General features: G+C 42.7%; 1 protein-coding gene across 2 annotated transcripts in view; it reads left to right on the top strand.

The window, feature by feature from the left end:
- The window catches only part of LOC122928194 (solute carrier family 22 member 4-like), a 355,141-nt gene that overhangs the window by 124,631 nt on the left and 209,144 nt on the right, over positions 1–21,366 (top strand). For both annotated transcript variants that reach the window (XM_044280782.1, XM_044280781.1), the window contains exon 2: positions 3,779–3,882. In XM_044280782.1, the coding sequence (XP_044136717.1) occupies positions 3,779–3,882 (104 nt within the window). The remainder of the gene's footprint in view (positions 1–3,778; positions 3,883–21,366) is intronic.

Here is a 21,366-nt window from a genome sequence, read left to right as displayed (position 1 = left end):
CTTCCGTGGATCTTCCCCTCCTTTCAGTCTCTCCATAGTGCGCAGGTGCCCTGTTATGGGGGATATGTGGATGACACAGTGTTATGGGGGATCTGTGTATGACACACTTATGGGGGATCTGTGTATGACACATTGTTTTGGGGGATCTGTGGATGACACTTTTATGGGGGATCTGTGAATGACACATTTTTATGGGAGATCTGTGAATGACACATTTTTATGGGGGATCTGTGAATGACACACTGTTATGGGGGACCTATGGATGACACACTGTTATGGGGGACCTGTGGATGACACACTGTTATGGGGGACCTGTGGATGACACACTGTTATGGGGGATCTGTGGATGACACACTGTTATGGGAGACATGTGGATGACACACTGTTATGGGGGACATGTGGATGACACACTGTTATGGGGGACCTGTGGATGACACACTGTTATGGGGGACCTGTGGATGACACACTGTTATGGGGGATCTGTGGATGACATATGACTGAGGAGGGCTATCAGGGGACTTTATACAGGGGTAATATAACTGAGGGGTATCAGGGTAAATTATACAGGGGGTAATATAACTAAGGGGTATCAGGGTACACTATACAGGGGTAATATAACTGAGGAGGGCTATCAAGGACATTATACAGGGGTAATATAAGTTTTATTTCCTCTGTATAATGTCCCCTGATAGCCCTCCTAAGTTATATTACCCCTGTATAATAATGTCCCCTGATACCCCTTAGTTATATTACCCCCTGTATAATAATGTACACTGATACCCCTTAGTTATATTACCCCGCCCTGTATAATTTAACCTGACACCCCTCAGTTATATTATATAACTGAGGGGTATCAGGGTACATTATACAGGGGGTAATATAACTAAGGGGTATCTATCAGGGTACATTATACAGGGGTAATACAAGTGAGGAGGGCTATCAGGGACATAATACAGGGGTGAGGGGTAAGATAAGTTATATTACCCCTGTATAATGTCTGATAGTAGCCTAGCCCTCCTCAGTTATATTTCCCCTTATGTACCCTGATACCCCTAGTTATATTATCCCCTGTATGATTTACCCTGATACCCCTCAGATATATTATATAACTGAGGGGTATCAGGATAATACAGGCGACAACAGAGGATTCGTAGCACTGTGGGACGGGGGGGGGGTACATACTACTTTTTTTTATATACCCAGCCCTCACCTCACCAGCTAGCAGACGGCCAGGCGCGCAGGCAGGGTACTACTATTCAGATGCAGCGTGACGTGACGTCAACGTCAACTCACAGCACGCACTCCCTCTCTGCCTCCGCCGGGTCCGGGACTCCGCCCCCTATTTGAATACTAGCTACCGCCCGCCGGCCGCCCACAGCCAGATATTGTAAATGAATTGACAGCGCGGCGGGCGGCGGCAGCCAGCAAAACAGACAGGGAAATAGGCTGGGGGGCAGTGCGCATGGAGGTGACGAACCTATTAGAGTGTGCCCAGGCACACCCCGTGCGCACGCCTATGCAGGGACAGATAGATCTTCTGCAGAAAATATGGTGAATAGACTGCTGAGGACTGGGGCAAAGTCATATTCTCCGATGAAGCCTCTTTTCGATTGTTTGGGGCATCAGGAAAAAGGCTTGTCCGGAGAAGAAAAGGTGAGCGCTACCATCAGTCCTGTGTCATGCCAACAGTAAAGCATCCTGAGAGCATTCATGTGTGGGGTTGCTTCTCATCCAAGGGAGTGGGCTCACTCACAATTTTGCCCCAAAACACGAATAAAGAATGGTATCAAAACACCCTCCAACAGCAACTTCTTCCAACAATCCAACAACAGTTTGGTGAAGAACAATGCATTTTCCAGCACGATGGAGCACAGTGCCATAAGGCAAAAGTGATAACTAAGTGGCTCGGGGACCAAAACGTTGACATTTTGGGTGCATGGCCTGGAAACTCCCCAGATCTTAATCCCATTGAGAACTTGTGGTCAATCCTCAAGAGGCGGGTGGACAAACAAAAACCCACTAATTCTGACAAACTCCAAGAAGTGATTATGAAAGAATGGGTTGCTATCAGTCAGGAATTTGCCCAGAAGTTGATTGAGAGCATGCCCAGTCGAATTGCAGAGGTCCTGAAAAAGAAGGGCCAACACTGCAAATACTGACTCTTTGCATAAATGTCATGTAATTGTCGATAAAAGCCTTTGAAGCGTATGAAGTGCGTGTAATTATATTTCACTACATCACAGAAACAAAGATCTAAAAGCAGTTTAGCAGCAAACTTAGTGAAAACTAATATTTGTGTAATTCTCAAAACTTTTGGCCACAATTGTACATTGGTTTGTTCCGTAATAGTACGGTAATATTAGTCACTGTTTAGTGGGAGTGGTATTGGTAGTGGCAGTGGAGCAATGGATGTGGTGCTACCTGGTTTGAGGACCCATTCAGGTCTCGTGTGTTTTTTAACCTCCTCATTCTTCCCTGCGCAGTAAAGAAATGCTGCTTTTGCATTTCTGATCCATGCTGGGCCCTAATGTCTTCTGAATGGTAATCCATTAAGTTAAAAAAGGAAAAATACTTAAAATAAATTTAGCATTAGGCTAGTAGAATTTTTTTTCTTAAATTTTTCAAATTCAGTGTCGCACTATACCTGAGCCTCACATTTCCTCCAAGAACATTTATTACAACAGTGACATCTCCAGGCTGTATGGAGATACTACACCTCACCTAACCTAAGTATTCATTATTTATATAAAAGATCATTTTGATTTGACCGGTAACTGTTTTTAACATTTGTGTTTTGTATACTCATACTCCATGCCATACGGACGTCATTTTTGTTTTTTTTTGTTTTTTTGCAGATCCACAACAAAACACATACGGTCGTGTGCATGAGGCCTAAGACTAAGTGTGTGAATTCAACCTATTGGTCTCTTCTGTGCACTGAAAATATTATGATTTTTCAGGGCTCATTCACACTTTTGTATTGTCAGTTTCTTTTTCATTGGAAAAACAGTCTCAATCCATTTAAATTGTTTTCTTCACATTTCCATTTTTTTTATACACAGAATGTCCAAAGGATTAATATTGGTACCATTTTTAGCTCATAGAAGTAAATAGGTGGAAGTTAAAGGTGTTATCAAAGACTAATAAAGAGTACAGACCATCCAGAGTGGCCAACCAATGGTGGTGATCATACTTACCTGGTCCTTGCCGATGCCAGCTCTTCCTCTTACTGCATCCAATCACAGGTCACAGCAGTGACCTGCTCCTGTTGTGTCACCTGAACAGTCCTGATGCTATGTCACCACTGCAGCATATGATTGGCTGCAGTGGTCATGTCCCTTCCCCCTTCAATGAATGTATATTTCAGGGTCGCCGGCAGAGCAACAGAGACCGAACTGAGCAGCAGGGACCAGGTAACTATGATGACCACCACGGGTGGTCTGTATTAGTCTTGGATATCCCCATTAAACATGCTTGTTCTGTATTTACATAGTAAATACGTCCATATTTGTTCTGTTTTTTTTTTGTTTGTTTTTTCTCTCCATAAAATGGAACAAACACAGATGAGACACGGAAAACAGAACAAAAATGGATGCTATAAAATGAAAAAAAATATACAATTAAAACAATCCATATTGCATATCGATATTTGATCCATATTTTTTATGCAAGTCAATCATGAAGCTGCCCTCCCTGAACATGAGCATCAGTTAAACTGTAAAGGTATGTGAAACAATGACATCATATACTTGAGTTAATTTGCCTTTTTTTTTTACAGTGGGATATAGTCTGTGACAATGACTGGAAGGGGCCTCTGACAACCTCTTTGTTTTTTGCTGGTGTTCTTACGGGGTCATTTATTTCTGGACAGCTCTCAGACAGGTAATGTGGTTAGATCCCCCCACTAATCTTTGGTGTGCAAGTATCAATAGAGAGCTGCTTTAAAAAGCTGATTTAGGGCTCATGCACACGACCATTGCGGATCCGCAAAAGACGGATACCAGCCGTGTGCATTTCACATTTTGTGGAACGTAATGGCCAGCTCATAATTTAACAGTCCTATCCTTGTCCGTAATTTGGACAAGAATAGGACATGTTCTATAATTTTGCGGGCAGCATGGAATGGACGTGCGGATGCTGATAGTACACAGACTTCATTGAAGTAGATAGGTCCGCATCTGATCTGCAAAAAGCACGGATCAAATGCGGACCAAAAATACATTTGTGTGCATGAGCCCTCACTAGTAAGGCAACCTACGCACCATGTTATGCTGGGTAACAATCATATATATTATTTCTTTTCTTTCTATCTATATATAAATAAAGAAGGATGTATATATGTGTATGTATATATTTTCCGCAATCACTCAGAAACGCAACCATCAATTGCATCAACCAACAACACTCTGTGCCTTGTAGTCCTATAGGTGTGTATGGATGGTCACTTGTGTGACGCATCCATATATACTGCACCCTTTTTCTCCATTGAACACATGTAATGTCCCTAGTAAGGACTACAATCCTCCGATATTTACGGTTTGATATCCTGATCTATTTACAATAATCATCTGCAATAATCTAGCTAATAGTAATTGACAACCCGATCATTCCCTATGTGGTCCTCTTTTCCCCTATACAGGCCTCACTGCTGTGCTCTGACCAACCCTGAAGATTGCGATGCGCCGAGGGTGAACGCTTCCTTGTTGCCAGGCGACGGCTCACATGACTTGTCATGTGACCTGGAGGCCAGACATGGAGGCGTCTCCTCCCGTATCGTCATACTTTGGGGGAGGTGCCTGGCGGCTGGTGCGTGCACCTACGTCACCATTGAGCGCGGTCTTTGATTGTGGACACCAGTTGCTAGGATACCGAGCCTTAATCACTTTGTTAATTGACTCACTAAGCATTGTGGGTATAAATGAAGATGCTGTGACACCAATTGTTATGCTTGAGAAAGACTGCAATGAGCAGTTGAAACGTTGCAAAGGGGAAATAAAGCGGGTAGCTTTTCACTTTTATCCTAGAGTGCTGCCTCTTCTTTGAAAAAGCTATATATAAAGAAGGATGTATATATGTGTATGTATGTATTTTCCGCAATCACTCAGAAACGCAACCATCAATTTCAACGAAACTTGGTATACAGATCCCTTGCTTCCTGAAAAGAAATCTGTGGGGGTCGCAGCTCTCTAGGACGTACCGTTCCTGAGATATTCCCCAAAAATGACCTGCATTAGCCAATACAAGCCTCGGAGTCTCTCTCTTCATATCCCAACTGCCATACACACGGTCCCATGTCCCTTATCAGCCAATAGAAGCTTGCAGGCCCTTAGTCTCCACATACACACAGTTTTTTTTTATTTTTTTTATTCGCTTTATTGAATACACAAAGCAAGTATTAATGACAGTCGCAGGACAAGATACAACATCAGTTGTACAATAGGAGCATCAATAAAAATTGTACATAGACATGAGCATCATATTGCTAAATAAACTGAACAAAATCATTAAAAATAAGAGCATTTAACAGTAAACACCTGTGCTGTGTCGTTACTATTACATCATTACATCTAGCAGAAAGATCCACCCAATTGAAGCAAGTAAAACCAAATAGATATTGTATGACGTCTCAGCTGACCCAATTCTATACGTTCTACTCAACTCCCCCCATATATCAAAATCACTGCTGTTCGGCATGCTCTGCTCTTAAGGCCTCAGACAATCCATGTGCTGAGTATGCAGTACTTGGAGAAGCACACCATATCCCCCACACCTTCTGAAATTTAGATGTGCAGCCCCTGTTTTTGAAGACTATATTTTCATATGATAGAGTTGACTAGTTGTTTCCATTGTGCCAAGGCGGGTGGTCTGTTGCCCATCCATCATATGGCGATCGCCTTCCTCGCCAGGAACAATACCAACCTCAGGAATATCCTAACATGATGTCTATACGTAGTCTCATCCAATATTCTAAAGAGACAAATCTTCGGGTGTAATGGTACTGCATAACCCAACAGATCAGTGAGTAATGTGACTACCCTTTCCCAAAACGCATATACATAAGGGCATTCCCATATAAGGTGCCAAAAGTCAGCCTCCACCGACGCACACCTGTGACACTCAGAATGATCAAGTCTACCCATCCTGTGTAGCCTTAGCGGGGTCAAGTAGCTCTGATGTATTATACAAACTTGGATAAACTTATTATTCACGGCAGGTGACACTAGTGTGGGGGATTTTAAAATATCTGCCTCATCCTCATTAGATAAGTCTGGAATTTTAGCCTTCCATTTACTTAGAGCTTGAATTGGGGTACCCTTCAGCTTAACATCTAATAGGTGGGTATATAATACTGAAATGAAACCTTGTGGCCCTTGGGAACGAATAGCTCCAATCATTGGAAAATTGGACAGTAAGATTGGGGTATCCCTATAGTGGGTTTACATGGCGTGCCTCAATTGCAGGAATCTATAGAACGCTTGTCTAGGCAATTCATGTCTGCGGCTCATGGATTCATAATCATTGAACACATTATTGCTGTATAGATCGCCCAGTGTGACAACCCCATCTGTTCCTTCCAGAACGCTCTTTCTTGCAGCGCCAGTAGATCAGGGAACATGGGGTTATCCCAAATTGGGGTTTCCAGCAATTCTGTATCCATACTATGTAGTTTCTTACTAGCTTTCCAAACCTGAACAGCCACCATATGGATTTAGTAGTTTACGTGGAAATAGGCTAGGCTGCTCCAACACAGGCCATAAATTGCCAATGCACAGGTAATCAGCCAGCTGCTTCTCTTGTCTACAAAGATCATCTCCCGGTGACAACCAAGAATTGATATTCCTCAACTGTCCAGCTAGGTAATATAGATATACATCAGGTAAGGACATGCCCCCTTCCTTTTTAAAACAGGATAGGTTAACTATTGAAAGTTTGGGCCTGTTTGCGCCCCAGATAAAGGGTGATATCAGCGAGGTGAGGCTCTGAAAGAACTTTTTTGGAACTACAGGGAGTGCAGAATTATTAGGCAAGTTGTATTTTTGAGGATTAATTTTATTATTGAACAACAACCATTTTCTCAATGAACCCAAAAAACTCATTAATATCAAAGCTGAATATTTTTGGAAGTAGTTTTTAGTTTGTTTTTAGTTTTAGCTATTTTAGGGGGATATCTGTGTGTGCAGGTGACTATTACTGTACATAATTATTAGGCAACTTAACAAAAAACTAATATATACCCATTTCAATTATTTATTTTTACCAGTGAATCCAATATAACATCTCAACATTCACAAATATACATTTCTGACATTCAAAAACAAAACAAAAACAAATCAGTGACCAATATAGCCACCTTTCTTTGCAAGGACACTCAAAAGCCTGCCATCCATGGATTCTGTCAGTGTTTTGATCTGTTCACCATCAACATTGCGTGCAGCAGCAACCACAGCCTCCCAGACACTGTTCAGAGAGGTGTACTGTTTTCCCTCCTTGTAAATCTCACATTTGATGATGGACCACAGGTTCTCAATGGGGTTCAGATCAGGTGAACAAGGAGGCCATGTCATTAGATTTTCTTCTTTTATACCCTTTCTTGCCAGCCACGTTGTGGAGTACTTGGACGCGTGTGATGGAGCATTGTCCTGCATGAAAATCATGTTTTTCTTACCTTGCAGACTTCTTCCTGTACCACTGCTTGAAGAAGGTGTCTTCCAGAAACTGGCAGTAGGACTGGGAGTTGAGCTTGACTCCATCCTCAACCCAAAAAGGCCCCACAAGCTCATCTTTGATGATACCAGCCAGAACCAGTACTCCACCTCCACCTTGCTGGCTTCTGAGTCGGACTGGAGCTCTCTGCCCTTTACCAATCCAGCCATCTGGCCCATCAAGACTCACTCTCATTTCATCAGTCCATAAAACCTTAGAAAAATCAGTCTTGAGATATTTCTTGGCCCAGTCTTGACGTTTCAGCTTGTGTGTCTTGTTCAGTGGTGGTCGTCTTTCAGCCTTTCTTACCTTGGCCATGTCTCTGAGTATTGCACACCTTGTGCTTTTGGGCACTCCAGTGATGTTGCAGCTCTGAAATATGGCCAAACTGGTGGCAAGTGGCATCTTGGCAGCTGCACGCTTGACTTTTCTCAGTTCATGGGCAGTTATTTTGCGCCTTGGTTTTTCCACACGCTTCTTGCGACCCTGTTGACTATTTTGAATGAAACGCTTGATTGTTCGATGATCACTCTTCAGAAGCTTTGCAATTTTAAGAGTGCTGCATCCCTCTGCAAGATATCTCACTATTTTTGACTTTTCTGAGCCTGTCAAGTCCTTCTTTTGACCCATTTTGCCAAAGGAAAGGAAGTTGCCTAATAATTATGCACACCTGATATAGGGTGTTGATGTCATTAGACCACACCCCTTCTCATTACAGAGATGCACATCACCTAATATGCTTAATTGGTAGTAGGCTTTCGAGCCTATACAGCTTGGAATAAGACAACATGCATAAAGAGGATGATGTGGTCAAAATACTCATTTGCCTAATAATTCTGCATGTAGTGTACGTATGGTGCATGCTGTAAGATATACAAGCACTTTGGCAGGACAATCAGTTTAACCAGATTGATTCTCCCCGGTGCAGACAGAGGCAGGTTCTGCCATACTCTGAATTTCTCCTTACAATACGTCAGTAGAGGCTGAATATTCAGAGCATGGAAGGACGCTACATCTTTGGTGATATGGACACCTAATACTTATAGCTTTGCACAACGGGCAGTTCTCCTGAGTCAAACGCGTCTTCCAACTGGTATAAAGGACAAAGAGTTGATTTGGACCAGTTTATCCGCAATCCCGAGTATTGGCTGAATAATTCAATTGTGGAAATCGCTCTAGGGAGCGTGGACTCTGTTTGTGACATGAAGAGCACCATATCATCGGCATATAGCCCCACCCTATCCGCTTGGTCACCAATTTGAATGCCATGATATTGTGAGTCTACCCTAATACGCATGGCCAGTGGTTCTATGGCTAGGGCGAATAGTAATGGTGACAGGGGGCAGCCCTGTCTAGTTCCTCTCCTCAGGTTAAAGCTGTCTGACAGCAACCCATTCACCAATACACCCGCCCTGGGATTTTTGTATAGTAGTTCCACCCATCGTCTGAATTTGGGCCCAAATCCAAATCTCCTGAGAACCTGGAATAAATATGACCATTCAACGGAGTCGAATGCCTTTGCTGGGTCAAGTGACGCCAGAGCCCATCTCTCCTGCCTCTGGAGACCGATCTGGGTCACCACCTGCACTCTTCTAATATTGTCAGTGGTGGACCTGCCAGGCATAAATCCAGATTGATCTGGATGAACTAAGGTGGTAGCCACTCTACCCAGACGCACTGCCAGCAGTTTTGCTATAACCTTATAATCTAGGTTTAGTAAGGATATCGGGCGATATGACCCACACTCATCCGGTTCCTTGCCAGGTTTCAAAAGCACTACTATAGTTGCATCATACATTGATGGCGGGAAGCATTCCTGAAAGCGTCATTATATTTTAAGCAAAAGAGGAGTGATGTGGGCAGCTTATTTAACATACACTTCTAAGGGTAGTCCATCAGGACCAGAGGCTTTACCCCTTGCCAGTTGTGAAATGGACTCCTGTATTTCTAGGATAGTTATGGGAGCTTCTAGGCTATCTACTGCTTCCTGCGATAAAGTAGGGAATTCCAGATCCTTTAGATAATGCATAATATCATCTATCTCATGATTTACCCTGGAATCATAAAGGTCTCTATAATATTCTTGGAACCTACCCGCTATAGCCTCTGGGTCTGATTGTATCTGCCCATCCAATGCTTTGATGCGTAGTATAGCAGGGGATGCTTGATTCTGCCTAACGATGTGAGCTAGTAGTTTACTGGACTGATTGCCCAACTCAAAGTATGTTTGCTTGGAGAAAAACATTTTCCTTTGGGCTTTTTCCTTAAGCAGAGTCTTATTAAGTATTGTCTCCCTTTAGATATCCATGCCTCTCTATTTAAATCATTGGGATCCGCGACATATGTCGCCTCCAATCTAGAGCAATCTGCCGCAAGGCCTTCCTCCTGCCTAGCCGCCGATTTTTTAATATACGATATGGTAGATCTGAGGCAGCCTCTAAGATATGCCTTCATAGTTTCCCATAACAGTGCATTATTCGGTTCCTCCTCATGCCCGTCCATAAACACCTTCAATTGGTCAGGGATACAATCAGACGGTCCAAACAAGGTCAACCAAAAGGGATTAATCCGAGCTGAGCGTCTGATCACATCCCCACCTAGCCTCAATGTTAATTGCAAAGGGGCATGGTCAGATATGCCCCTCGGCCCATACTCTATATCATACGTTAAAGAGGACACACTTGAGTTGCCCATAGCATAATCTATGCGTGACAACGCATTATGGCTGGCGGAATAGCACGAGTATTGTCTGGTATCCGGATGTTTCAGTCTCCACATATCCATCCACCCCCACCTCCTCCATTAATTCAGATAGGGGCGTTTTGTTAGAAGAGCGGCTATCAGCAGCTGCCACCGGATGATGTCTATCCAGATCTTTATCTAAGGTCACCCAGGCTAACTAAACGGGCAGACGGGTAAGAGGCTGCAAAGCTCACTGCTTGCTGAGCCACTTGCAGGGAGAAGGGTGGGGGGATATAGATACCAATGACAACGTACAATATACAGTTAATATAAGCAGCTACAAACACAAATTTGCCCGCCTTATCTATCTGGCATGCTTCCACCTCCCACCTGAGAGACTTGTGAACCATGGGAGACACACCCCTAGACAGGTTCGTATAGCAGGAGTGTAGTGCCCATTGAGCCCAGGGCTTTTGTATTTGCCTCGTATTATCTGCTATTAAATGAGTTTCCTGCAAGCAGAGGATATGCGGATTATGTCTCCTGACTGCGGAAAACACCATGGCTCTTTTCCTAGCGGCACCCAATCCCCTGACATTCCATGACATTATACGTAACTCTGACATGATGATATGATATAAAGGACCTCAAGTACCTTCCGTTCTTCCCACCACTTTGCATTATAACTGACACAGCACAGAAAACATAACATTTGTACTGTCATGCTCATCCTGACATATACTGTGAGTGCCTGCATGGTATAACCTCGTACCATTCGCATCACTCTTAACACATGAGAGCAAAAACAATTTACCTCGACTGTTTGGTGGCACTACTAATTAACGGGGTGTGCCTATGGCAATTAACCAATAGCACCACAGATCTTGCGATTAGTTCAGAAGTGATTCTGATCACACAGCCTAGGACCCAATCCCCAACCTCTGATGGGAACCCGGGCAAAACATGAAAGTGGCTCTGCGTTTTTGCAATTCGGATGAGAAATCCGGAAAAATCATAATAGTGCTGTTTTCAAACTTCAGCTCCTGTTTGTTGCGCGCCATCCGTAACACATGATCTCTGTCCATAGAGTTCAGTAACCTAGCAAGCAAGGGTCTTGGAGGAGCCCCCGGTGGAAGGGGTTTGGCGGGAACACGATGCGCTTGCTCAATGATGAATGCCGCTGAAAATGTCACGTCCGGAAAGGAATTTCGGAGCCAGGTAGTAACAAATGCACACGGATTATTGCCCTCCGCTTTCTCAGGCATGCCGATTATCCGCAAATTATTGCGACGTGTACGATTCTCATAATCGTCACATTTCTGCTGCCAAAAATTCACCTTTTACTCCAATTCCTGTACCTTTGCAGGGAGCGGTTGCAGGCGGTCTTCCACATCAGAGATCCTGTTTTCGGTCTCTTTAACGCGGTCCCGAATGGCCTGCATGTCATGGCGGAGCAGGCCAATATCCACCTTTACTTCCTCCAGCTTGCCCACCATGGACGTGCGGCAGATAGATATTGCTTGTAGCAACTGTTCAGTGACTTGTTTGAGAGATGGTTCGCTGGTTGAGTGTTCCGCCTCTCCAGACACAGCATCCTCTTTCGTCCTCTCCACTGACGACGAGCGATATCCGGCGCCATCTTGGTCCTCCACGCGGGCAAACTCTCTGAGCCTGTCCGCTGCAGATTGCTCTCTATTTCGAGCCATATTCGAGTTGCGGGTTTTTCCCGACATCCTGCCGGTTCTGGATGTAATGTTTGCAGTGATGAATTAACAGGATAATGCAGAAGTTAGGGGAATTGGGTCCGGAGCTCTCCTACATGCGTCCTCACATATCAACTTCCGGCCACGCCCCACATACACACAGTTTTACACAACGACAATAAGTCTCACGACACATAGGGCACAACTACACTGCCACATGTGTTGCGCGACAACATATCCTATCGTTATAAAAATTGCTAAGACAAAATGTTGCGCAACATCTCTTCATCTAGCCCTAACATGAAAGGGGCAGGGCGCTGTGGAGGTCACTGTTAAGGGGGCAGGCCCTGTGGAGGTCACTGTTAAAGGGGCCAGGGCCACTATTAAAGGGGCAACTGCTTTGGAGGTCACTGTTAAGGCAGCAGGGTACTGTGAGGTCACAGGGTACTGTGGAGGTCACTGTTAAGGGGGCAGGCCCCTGAGGAGATCACTGTCAAGGGAGTGAGGTGCTGTGAAACTCACTGTTAAAGGGGAGGGCTGCTGTGAAGGTCAAAGTTAAGGGTATGGGCTGCTGTGGAGTTACCATTTTAAAGTGTCGGGGCACTGTGGGGGAGTCAGTGTTAAGGGGTGGGGGACTGTGGAGTTCACGGTTAAAGGGGCGGGGTGCTGTAGGGGGGTCACTGTTATGGGGGATACTGTCTTTTAATGACACACACAAACATTAAATAAAAAAGATGAAATATACCCGTGCGAAGTCGGGTCCTTCTGCTAGTAGGGTATAAAAGGGACGAAAAATACTGCCAACATGTTTTTTCCAGTATCTCAAAGCATAGTTTACTGCATGCAGAAAAACATCTAATGCACAGTATAATTATTATTATTTTTTTGACCATGGTGATATCTCCAGTGCTATGGCATGTACCACAAATATGCTGTGAACTTCTACAAAAAGGAAAAAAAAAAAAAAAAAGAACTGGATCGCACATCCACATGCTATGCTTTGATCGATAACTGCTTCTTAGCAAAATTAACCTCGCTTCTCAGCGCAATATTAAGTGTACAGCCCCCTATACCGCATGCTATACAAGAGGCATTGGTGTACATTTTGATGAAAAGGCGTAAACCCACTCACCGCGTCAAGGTTGCCTCTTTGAGTGAGACCTACTCTAAATTTGGTGCGGCGACTACACGGTGACCACTGACACAGCAGCGCCGACCCGTCAGGCGGCGGGACCCAGCAGCCAAACAGCACCCCTGCTGCTTGATAATGCCAAACCTAGACTAGGCACTCTAAGTCACCAGAACAGCACCACAGCAACGATGGCCACCGCGCAGTACCGCACCCTCTGAACAGTTTTCTAACACATGTCCTATGCTAGCAGAAACTCCAACTGAGAGCTGGTAGGTCCATTCCGTTTACTGCATGCTGAAAAACATCTGATGCACAGTATCCTTTCTGACCATGGTGATATCTCCAGCGCTATGGCATGTACCACAAACATGCTGTGAACTTCTATTAGGAAGAATGGGCATGATCCCCTCATCCACTGCTATCAGAAGTTAGAAGTCAGCAGCCACTGATTTCCTTTAGATGTAGCAAAAATGTCTGGGATATTTTGGTAAAAGACCAGTATAAGGCCTCATGCACACAACCGTGTTTTGTTTCCGTGTCCGATAGTTTTTTTTTTCCGGATAGGATGTGGACCCATTCATTTCAATGGGTCAGCAAAAAACGCAGACAGCACACCGTGTGCTGTCCGCATCAGTATGTATGTTCCGTTGCTCCGCAAAAAAAATAGTGCATGTCCTATTTTTTTCTAGTTTGCGGACAAGGATAGGCATTATTACAATGGATCCGCAAAAAAAAACAGATGCCATACGGAACGTCATCCTTTTTTTGCGGATCCGCAACTTGCGTACCGCACAACACATACGGTCGTGTGCATGTAGCCTAAAAGAAAGGTGTAAAAAATGTAAAGTTGGCTGCACAGTAGGGTAACTATTGCTGTGGACAATGTAGATTTGTAGACCTTATGACCATCTAGGAGATTGTGAGTTCCAGATAGGAACTGATTACCTATAAAAGTAACTTTGTCGTATATGCGATTATTTGCGTTGCATGTCAGGTTTGGTGAACATGTAAGGTAGGTGGGATCACCTAGATTGAGAGAGCAGATGTGCACACAACATGGCGGTGAGGCAGGACAGATACGGTTTTGTGCTACTCCTGCAGAAGGAGGCAGAGATTATTAATATACAATCTTTGTGTCTCAATGACCGAACTGATGTGCGGTTCTACAACTTGGATTATTAGGTGTAGCAGTAAGTAGTTTGTTCATAGGAGAAGTATACACATTTTAGCCTCTTTTTACATGTTGACATGTTATGTGTCCATATGTAGTGTGATTAGATTTTAGTTATGGGCTTATAAGGGGCATGATACACGTGAGTGTGTAGGCCAGACGAAGTGCATACTAACATTAAACTGCTCTCGCCAATTTGTCTGCATCTCCATGGACCTGCAAGTTTGAATAAAGAAGATTTTAACCCTCTGGTGAGTGCCATGTGAATTCTGTTTTTCCTGTATGGACTATCAAAGTAACTATGGCAAGAGGGGCCTGGATGTATTTCTGGAGTGTAATAATATTACAGGCTATAGCTACTAGAGAGGGGTCGTTGATCCAGGGAGTTATTCTGATTGCCTGATTGGAGTCGGGAAGGAATTTTTTATTCCCCTAAAGTGAGGAAAATTGGCTTCTACCTCAGTTTTTATTTTTGCCTTCCTCTGGATCAACTTGCAGGATGACAGGCCGAACTGGATGGACAAATGTCTTTTTTCGGCCTTATGTACTATGTTACTATGTTACATAGAGCACCACCAAAGAGGGTTTTGGCTTGGAGGATTCAGCATATGATTTGGTATAGCAGCACACTTGTGTTGGAGGAATACTGTGAACAAAGCCATAGACCATCTGCAAATGCATGAACTGTTATTTCAATGGGTGATAAAACAGAGATTTTCACTCTTTTCGCATCTTATTTTTGCCTGAATCAGAGGTATACGTCAGGAGTATTCCCTGGTGTGTGCCAGTCTATAAGTATACAGTGGTTTATTTCAACATTGGCTCCTATTGTGGAGAAAATGTTTTTTTTTTCTATTCATGACATTTAATCTCTTCCGGACACTTAAGGACACAGGACTGGTACTTAAGGACACAGGGCGTACGCCTTGTGTATTTCCGATCACCGCCGTGCGGCGGGCAGTGCTCAAAACAAGGTGCCTGCTCAAATCATTGAGCAGGCACCTTGGCTAAATGCGTAGGGGGGTCCCGTGCCCCCCTTGTCGGCGATCGCCACAAACCGCAGGTCAATTTAGACCTGCGGTTTGCGGCTTTTCATATTGCGGGCGGCGGCGGTGCCATCGTGTACTCGTGGGGCTGTAGTGGGGACACGATGCCTTCCTCAGGCATCTGCGCTGCCTTCTGGTGACGAGCCTGTGAGATCCAGCCCCCTGGATCTCACAGGCCGGAAGCTGTATGAGTAATACACACAGTATTACTCATACAGCCAATGCATTTCAATACAGAAGTATTGGAATGCATTGTAAAGGATTAGACCCCTAAAAGTCGAAGTCCCAAAGTAAAAACAAATAATAAAGTGAAACAAAAAGTTGAAAAAATAACGTTTCCCCCCCTCAAAAAATGTTACGTTTCAAGTAAAAATAAACCAAAACGTAATTTTCCCCAAATAAAGTTATATTAGGTATCGCCGCGTCCGTATCAACCGGCTCTATAAACATATCACATGACCTAACCCCTCAGATGAACACCGTAAAAAATAAAAACTATGCTAAATAAACAATTTTTTTGTCACCTTATATCACAAAAAGTACAACAGCAAGCTATCAAAAAGGCATACGCCCACCAAAATATTACCAATCTAACAGTCATCTCATCCCGCAAAGAAAATAAGACCCTAACTAAGATAATCGCCCAAAAACTGAAAAAAACTTTGGCTCTCTGACTATGGAGACACTAAAACATTATTTTTTTTGTTTCAAAAATGAAATCATTGTGTAAAACTTACATAAATAAAAAAAGTATACATATTAGGTATCGTGCGTCAGTGACAACCTGCTCTATAAAAATACCACATGATCTAACCTGTCAGATGAATGTTGTAAATAACAAGAAAAATATAAATAAAAATAAAAAACGGTGCCAAAACTTACCTTGCCTCAAAAAGTGTAAAATAGAGCAACCAAAAATCATATGTACCCTAAACTAGTACCAACAAAAATTCCACCCTATCCCGTAGTTTCTAAAATGGGGTCACTTTTTTGGAGTTTCTACTCTAGGGGTGTATAAGGGGGGCTTCAAATGGGACATGGTGTCAAAATCTGCCTTCCAAAAACCATATTGGCATTCATTTCCTTCTGCTCCCTGCCCTGTGCCCGTACAGCGGTTTATGACCACATATGGGATGTTTCTGTAAATTACAGAATCAGGGCCATAAATATTGAGTTTTGTTTGGCTGTTAACCCTTGCTTTGTAACTGGAAAAAAAAATATTAAAATGGAAAATCTGCCAAAAAAGTGAAATTTTGAAATTGTATCTCTATTTTCCATTAATTCTTGTGGAACACCTAAAAGGTTAACAACGTTTTTAAAATCAGTTTTGAATACCTTGAGAGGTGTACAGTCGTGGCCAAAAGTTTTGAGAATGACACAAAGCTTAGTTTTCACAAAGTTTGCTGCTAAACTGCTTTTAGATCTTTGTTTCAGTTGTTTCTGTGATGTAGTGAAATATAATTACACGCACTTTATACTGTACATTTCAAAGGCTTTTATCGACAATTGCATGACATTTATGCAAAGAGTCAGTATTTGCAGTGTTGGCCCTTCTTTTTCAGGACCTCTGCAATTCGACTGGGCATGCTCTCAATCAACTTCTGGGTCAATTCCTGATAGATAGCAACCCATTCTTTCATAATCACTTCTTGGAGTTTGTCAGAATTAGTGGGTTTTTGTTTGTCCACCCGCCTCTTGAGGATTGACCACAAGTTCTCAATGGGATTAAGATCTGGGGAGTTTCCATGCCATGGACCCAAAATGTCAACGTTTTGGTCCCCGAGCCACATAGTTATCACTTTTGCCTTATGGCACGGTACTCCATCGTGCTGGAAAATGCATTGTTCTTCACCAAACTGTTGTTGGATTGTTGGAAGAAGTTGCTGTTGGAGGGTGTTTTGGTACCATTCTTTATTCATGGCTGTGTTTTTGGGCAAAATTGTGAGTGAGCCCACTCTCTTGGATGAGAAGCAACCCCACACATAAATGGTCTCAGGATGCTTTACTATTGGCATGACACAGGACTGATGGTAGCGCTCACCTTTTCTTCTCCGGACAAGCCTTTTTCCTGATGCCCCAAACAATCGGAAAGAGCCTTCATCGGAGAATATGACTTTGCCCCAGTCCTAAGCAGTCCATTCACTATATTTTCTGCAGAAGATCAATCTGTCCCTGTTGTGTTTTTTTTTGGAGAAGTGGCTTCTTTGCTGCCCTTCTTGACACCAGGCCCTCTTCCAAAAGTCTTCCCCTCACTGTGCGTGCAGATGCACTCACACCTGCCTGCTGCCATTCCTGAGCAAGCTCTGCACTGGTGGCCCTCCGATCCCGCAGCTGAATCCTCTTTAGGAGACGATCCTGGCGCTTGCTGGACTTTCTTGGACGCCCTGAAGCCTTCTTAACAAGAATTGAACCTCTTTCCTTGAAGTTCTTGATGATCCTATAAATTGTTGATTGAGGTGCAATCTTAGTAGCCACAATATCCTTGCCTGTGAAGCCATTTTTATGCAACGCAATGATGGCTGCACGCGTTTCTTTGCAGGTCACAATGGTTAACAATGGAAGAACAATGATTTCAAGCATCCACCCTCCTTTTAACAGGTCAAGTCTGCCATTTTAACCCAATCAGCCTGACATAATGATCTCCAGCCTTGTGCTCGTTAACATTCTCACCTGAGTTAAGACGATTACTGAAATGATCTTAGCAGGGGGATTAAGTTAATTTTCATGGCAAAGAAGGACTATGCAATTCATCCGATAACTCTTCATAACATTCTGGAGTATATGCAAATTGCTATTATAAAAACTTTAGCAGCAACTTTTCCAATTTCCAATATTTATGTAATTCTCAAAACTTTTGGCCACGATCCATGGATCTGTGGATCCGATCCATGGATCTGTGGATCCGCTAAACACATACAAACATTCAAACTGCACATTAGATCTACCTCCAGCTTACACAAAAGATTATATACTTCTAGATCGAGATTGCATACCTACCTATGAAACAGCCAATGAATGGTAGCTCCCATCTGTCATATCTCATGAAATGTCCCCGCTGAAGGAGTTTGGTTTTGGACTGTTGATCGGTTACGATTGTCCCGAAGCCTTGGTACCATGAAAGGTAATCACAGGAGGAAAGAGTGAACCCTACACTGTTCAAACTGATCTAGGATGAGATGTTGTTGGAGGAAAACAGCAGATCGCAAACTCAAGACAGGTGACAGGATTGTGTCATCATATATCTGTTCAAGAGTTACCAACTGTAAGTCCAGCAACCGTAATCAAGATCCTTGAATCCGACTTTGCAGACATACATTCTAAAGAAAAGAGTGTATCTTAAGAAGACAAGTTTGTACACACTCTAGAAGAAAGTATTCAGCAGAATCTACAAGGTCATCTTGAAATGCCCCTACCTTTTAGAGAACGACCTCATCTGCCAAATAACAGAAATCTTGCCCTAGCAAGATTGAAATGTTTGAAGAAAACGATAGGAAGAGATCCCAAATTCAAGCAGGATTATTTGAAATTCATGGAAGGCATCCTCAAAGAAGGACATGCAGAGAAAGTTAATAATCAGCCTAAAGAAGTGTGGTACATCCCACATCAAGGTGTTTACAACTGAAAGAAACAAGATAAGATTAGAGTAGTATTTGAATGCTCAACAAAGTACAATGGTGTTGCATTGAATGATCATCTACTAAAAGGACCAGATACAAACACTCTGCCTGGAGTACTCTGTAGATTCAGAAAGTATGCTGTAGTGGTCATGTGTGACGTTAAAAACATGTTCCACCAGTTTCATGTGAAGAATGAAGATAGAGACTTCCTGAAGTTCCTATGGTGGGAGAACAGAGAAACGGATACAGTGCCAGCAGAATACAGAATTAAAGTACACTTGTTTGGAGCAGCATCATCTCCAGGTTGCGCCAATTAAGGTATGACGTACTTAGTTAATCAGAAATAAAAGGATTGCCCATCAGCAGCCAATTTTCTGAAGAAAAACTTTTATGTAGATGATGGTCTTATAAGTCTAGAGTCTACAGAATCTGTAATCAAACTAGTGAAAGGAAGCCAAGAGTTATGCACAAGAGGAAACTTGCGCCTTTACAAATTTATCTCAAACAGAGAGGTACTGGAATCCATCAGTGACTCTGAATGTGCAGCAACAATGACGAATGTAGATCTCAATTATGATCATCTTCCAGTTCAGCACGTACTTGGATTGGGATGGAATGTAGAGAACGACAAGTTCTTCTTTGAAGTATCTATTGAAGAAAAAGTTGTAACTAGACGAACCATTCTTTCTGCAGTGGCTTCTATATTTGATCTATTGGGATTCTTGGCCTCAGAGCAAAATAAATACTGCATACTGCAAGAATTATGCAGACAGAAGTTGGGATGGGATAAGCCTATACCTCAAAATATGAGTTAGATAAGAGACTTGCTAAACTTGAGAGAAGTTCGAATACCCAGATGTTTTGTACCTCATGATTTCAAAAAGTTCAAGACAATAGAATTTTATAATTTTTCAGATGCCAATAGTTATGGTTATGTTAAGTGCTCCTTCATCAGAGTAATTGGAGAAGAAAAGATACACTGTGCCCTGGTTATGAGGAAGGCCAGAGTTGCACCTACCAGTATTCAGACAATACCAAGACTTGATCTGACAGCAGCCATAGTTTCAGCATTAGTAAGCAAGTTTCTGACAGAAGAATTGAAATTAAAAATAGATGAAGAATATTTTTGGACAGACTCACAAGTTGTCCTAGGATACATAAACAACGAAGCTCGAAGATTCCATATCTTTGTCGCCAACAGAGTTGAGAAGATTCAGGAAATAACAAATCCGGAATATTGGCATCACATTGACACAAAGCATAACCCAGCAGATCATGCTTCAAGAGGCCTGAATGTAACTGAATTAAATAATTCAAATTGGTTCACAGTTCCAGAGTTCCTTTGGGAACAGAATTGTCTATGGGTGATCCAGAAGTAAAAGTTGTACAAACATTGAGCACTGTTGCCAAGTGTCAAGATGACATACTTGAAAGACTAGCCAGATGTTCAAAATGGAATACAGTCATAAACGTAGTAGCTCAAATTCAACAGTTGGCAAAGGGAATCAGAAAGAAGGAATTTTTGAATGTAGAAGAATGAATGAAAGCTGAACAACATAAGACTCATTCAACAGAGATTCTACAGTGAAGAGTTGAAGAGACTTTGTCAAGAACCTAAAAGGCTTCCAAACAACCACCCATTGTACAAGCTTAATCTTGTTCTGCAGGATGGTATACTGAAGGTAGGAGGGAGATTGTAAAATGCATTGTTACCTAGCAGAGTGAAGCATCCAGCAATTCTACCCAAAAACTCTACCTTCACAAGACTAATTCTTGATCACTACTACAACATATCCTTGCATCAAGGAAGAAGCTTTTACCCAAAGCTGTTTGAGAGAAGGTGTTTACTGGATTGTGAAAGGAAGCAAAGTTATAGCAAAGTATATAAGCAAATGTGTAGTCTGCAGAAAGGCACGTAGACCTACAGAAGAACAAAGAATGGCAGTTTGTGTAAACCCATCACCACCATTTCTTTATAGCAGAATGGATTGTTTTGGCACATTCATAACCAATCAGAACCGCAAGGAGTACAAGAGATATGGACTAATATCTACAAGTCTAAGCTCCATAGCAATTCACCTGGAAATGTTAGAAGATATGTAAACTGACGCATTTATCAACGCCTTAAGATGTTTCATAGCCATTAGAGGTACCATCAGAGAGCTTAGATCTGACCAAGCATCTAATTTTTTCGGAGCAAAGAATGAATTGAAGAAAGCACTAAAAGATTGATAAAGAAAAAGGAACTGAGTAAAGGAATTTGGTAATTGGCCAAAGTTCTAGAAGTTCAAAAGGATGAAGACAAACTAGT

Source organism: Bufo gargarizans, chromosome 2 (assembly GCF_014858855.1).
Source record: "Bufo gargarizans isolate SCDJY-AF-19 chromosome 2, ASM1485885v1, whole genome shotgun sequence".
NCBI lineage: Eukaryota > Metazoa > Chordata > Amphibia > Anura > Bufonidae > Bufo > Bufo gargarizans.
This window is presented reverse-complemented; position numbering and strand designations above follow the sequence as displayed.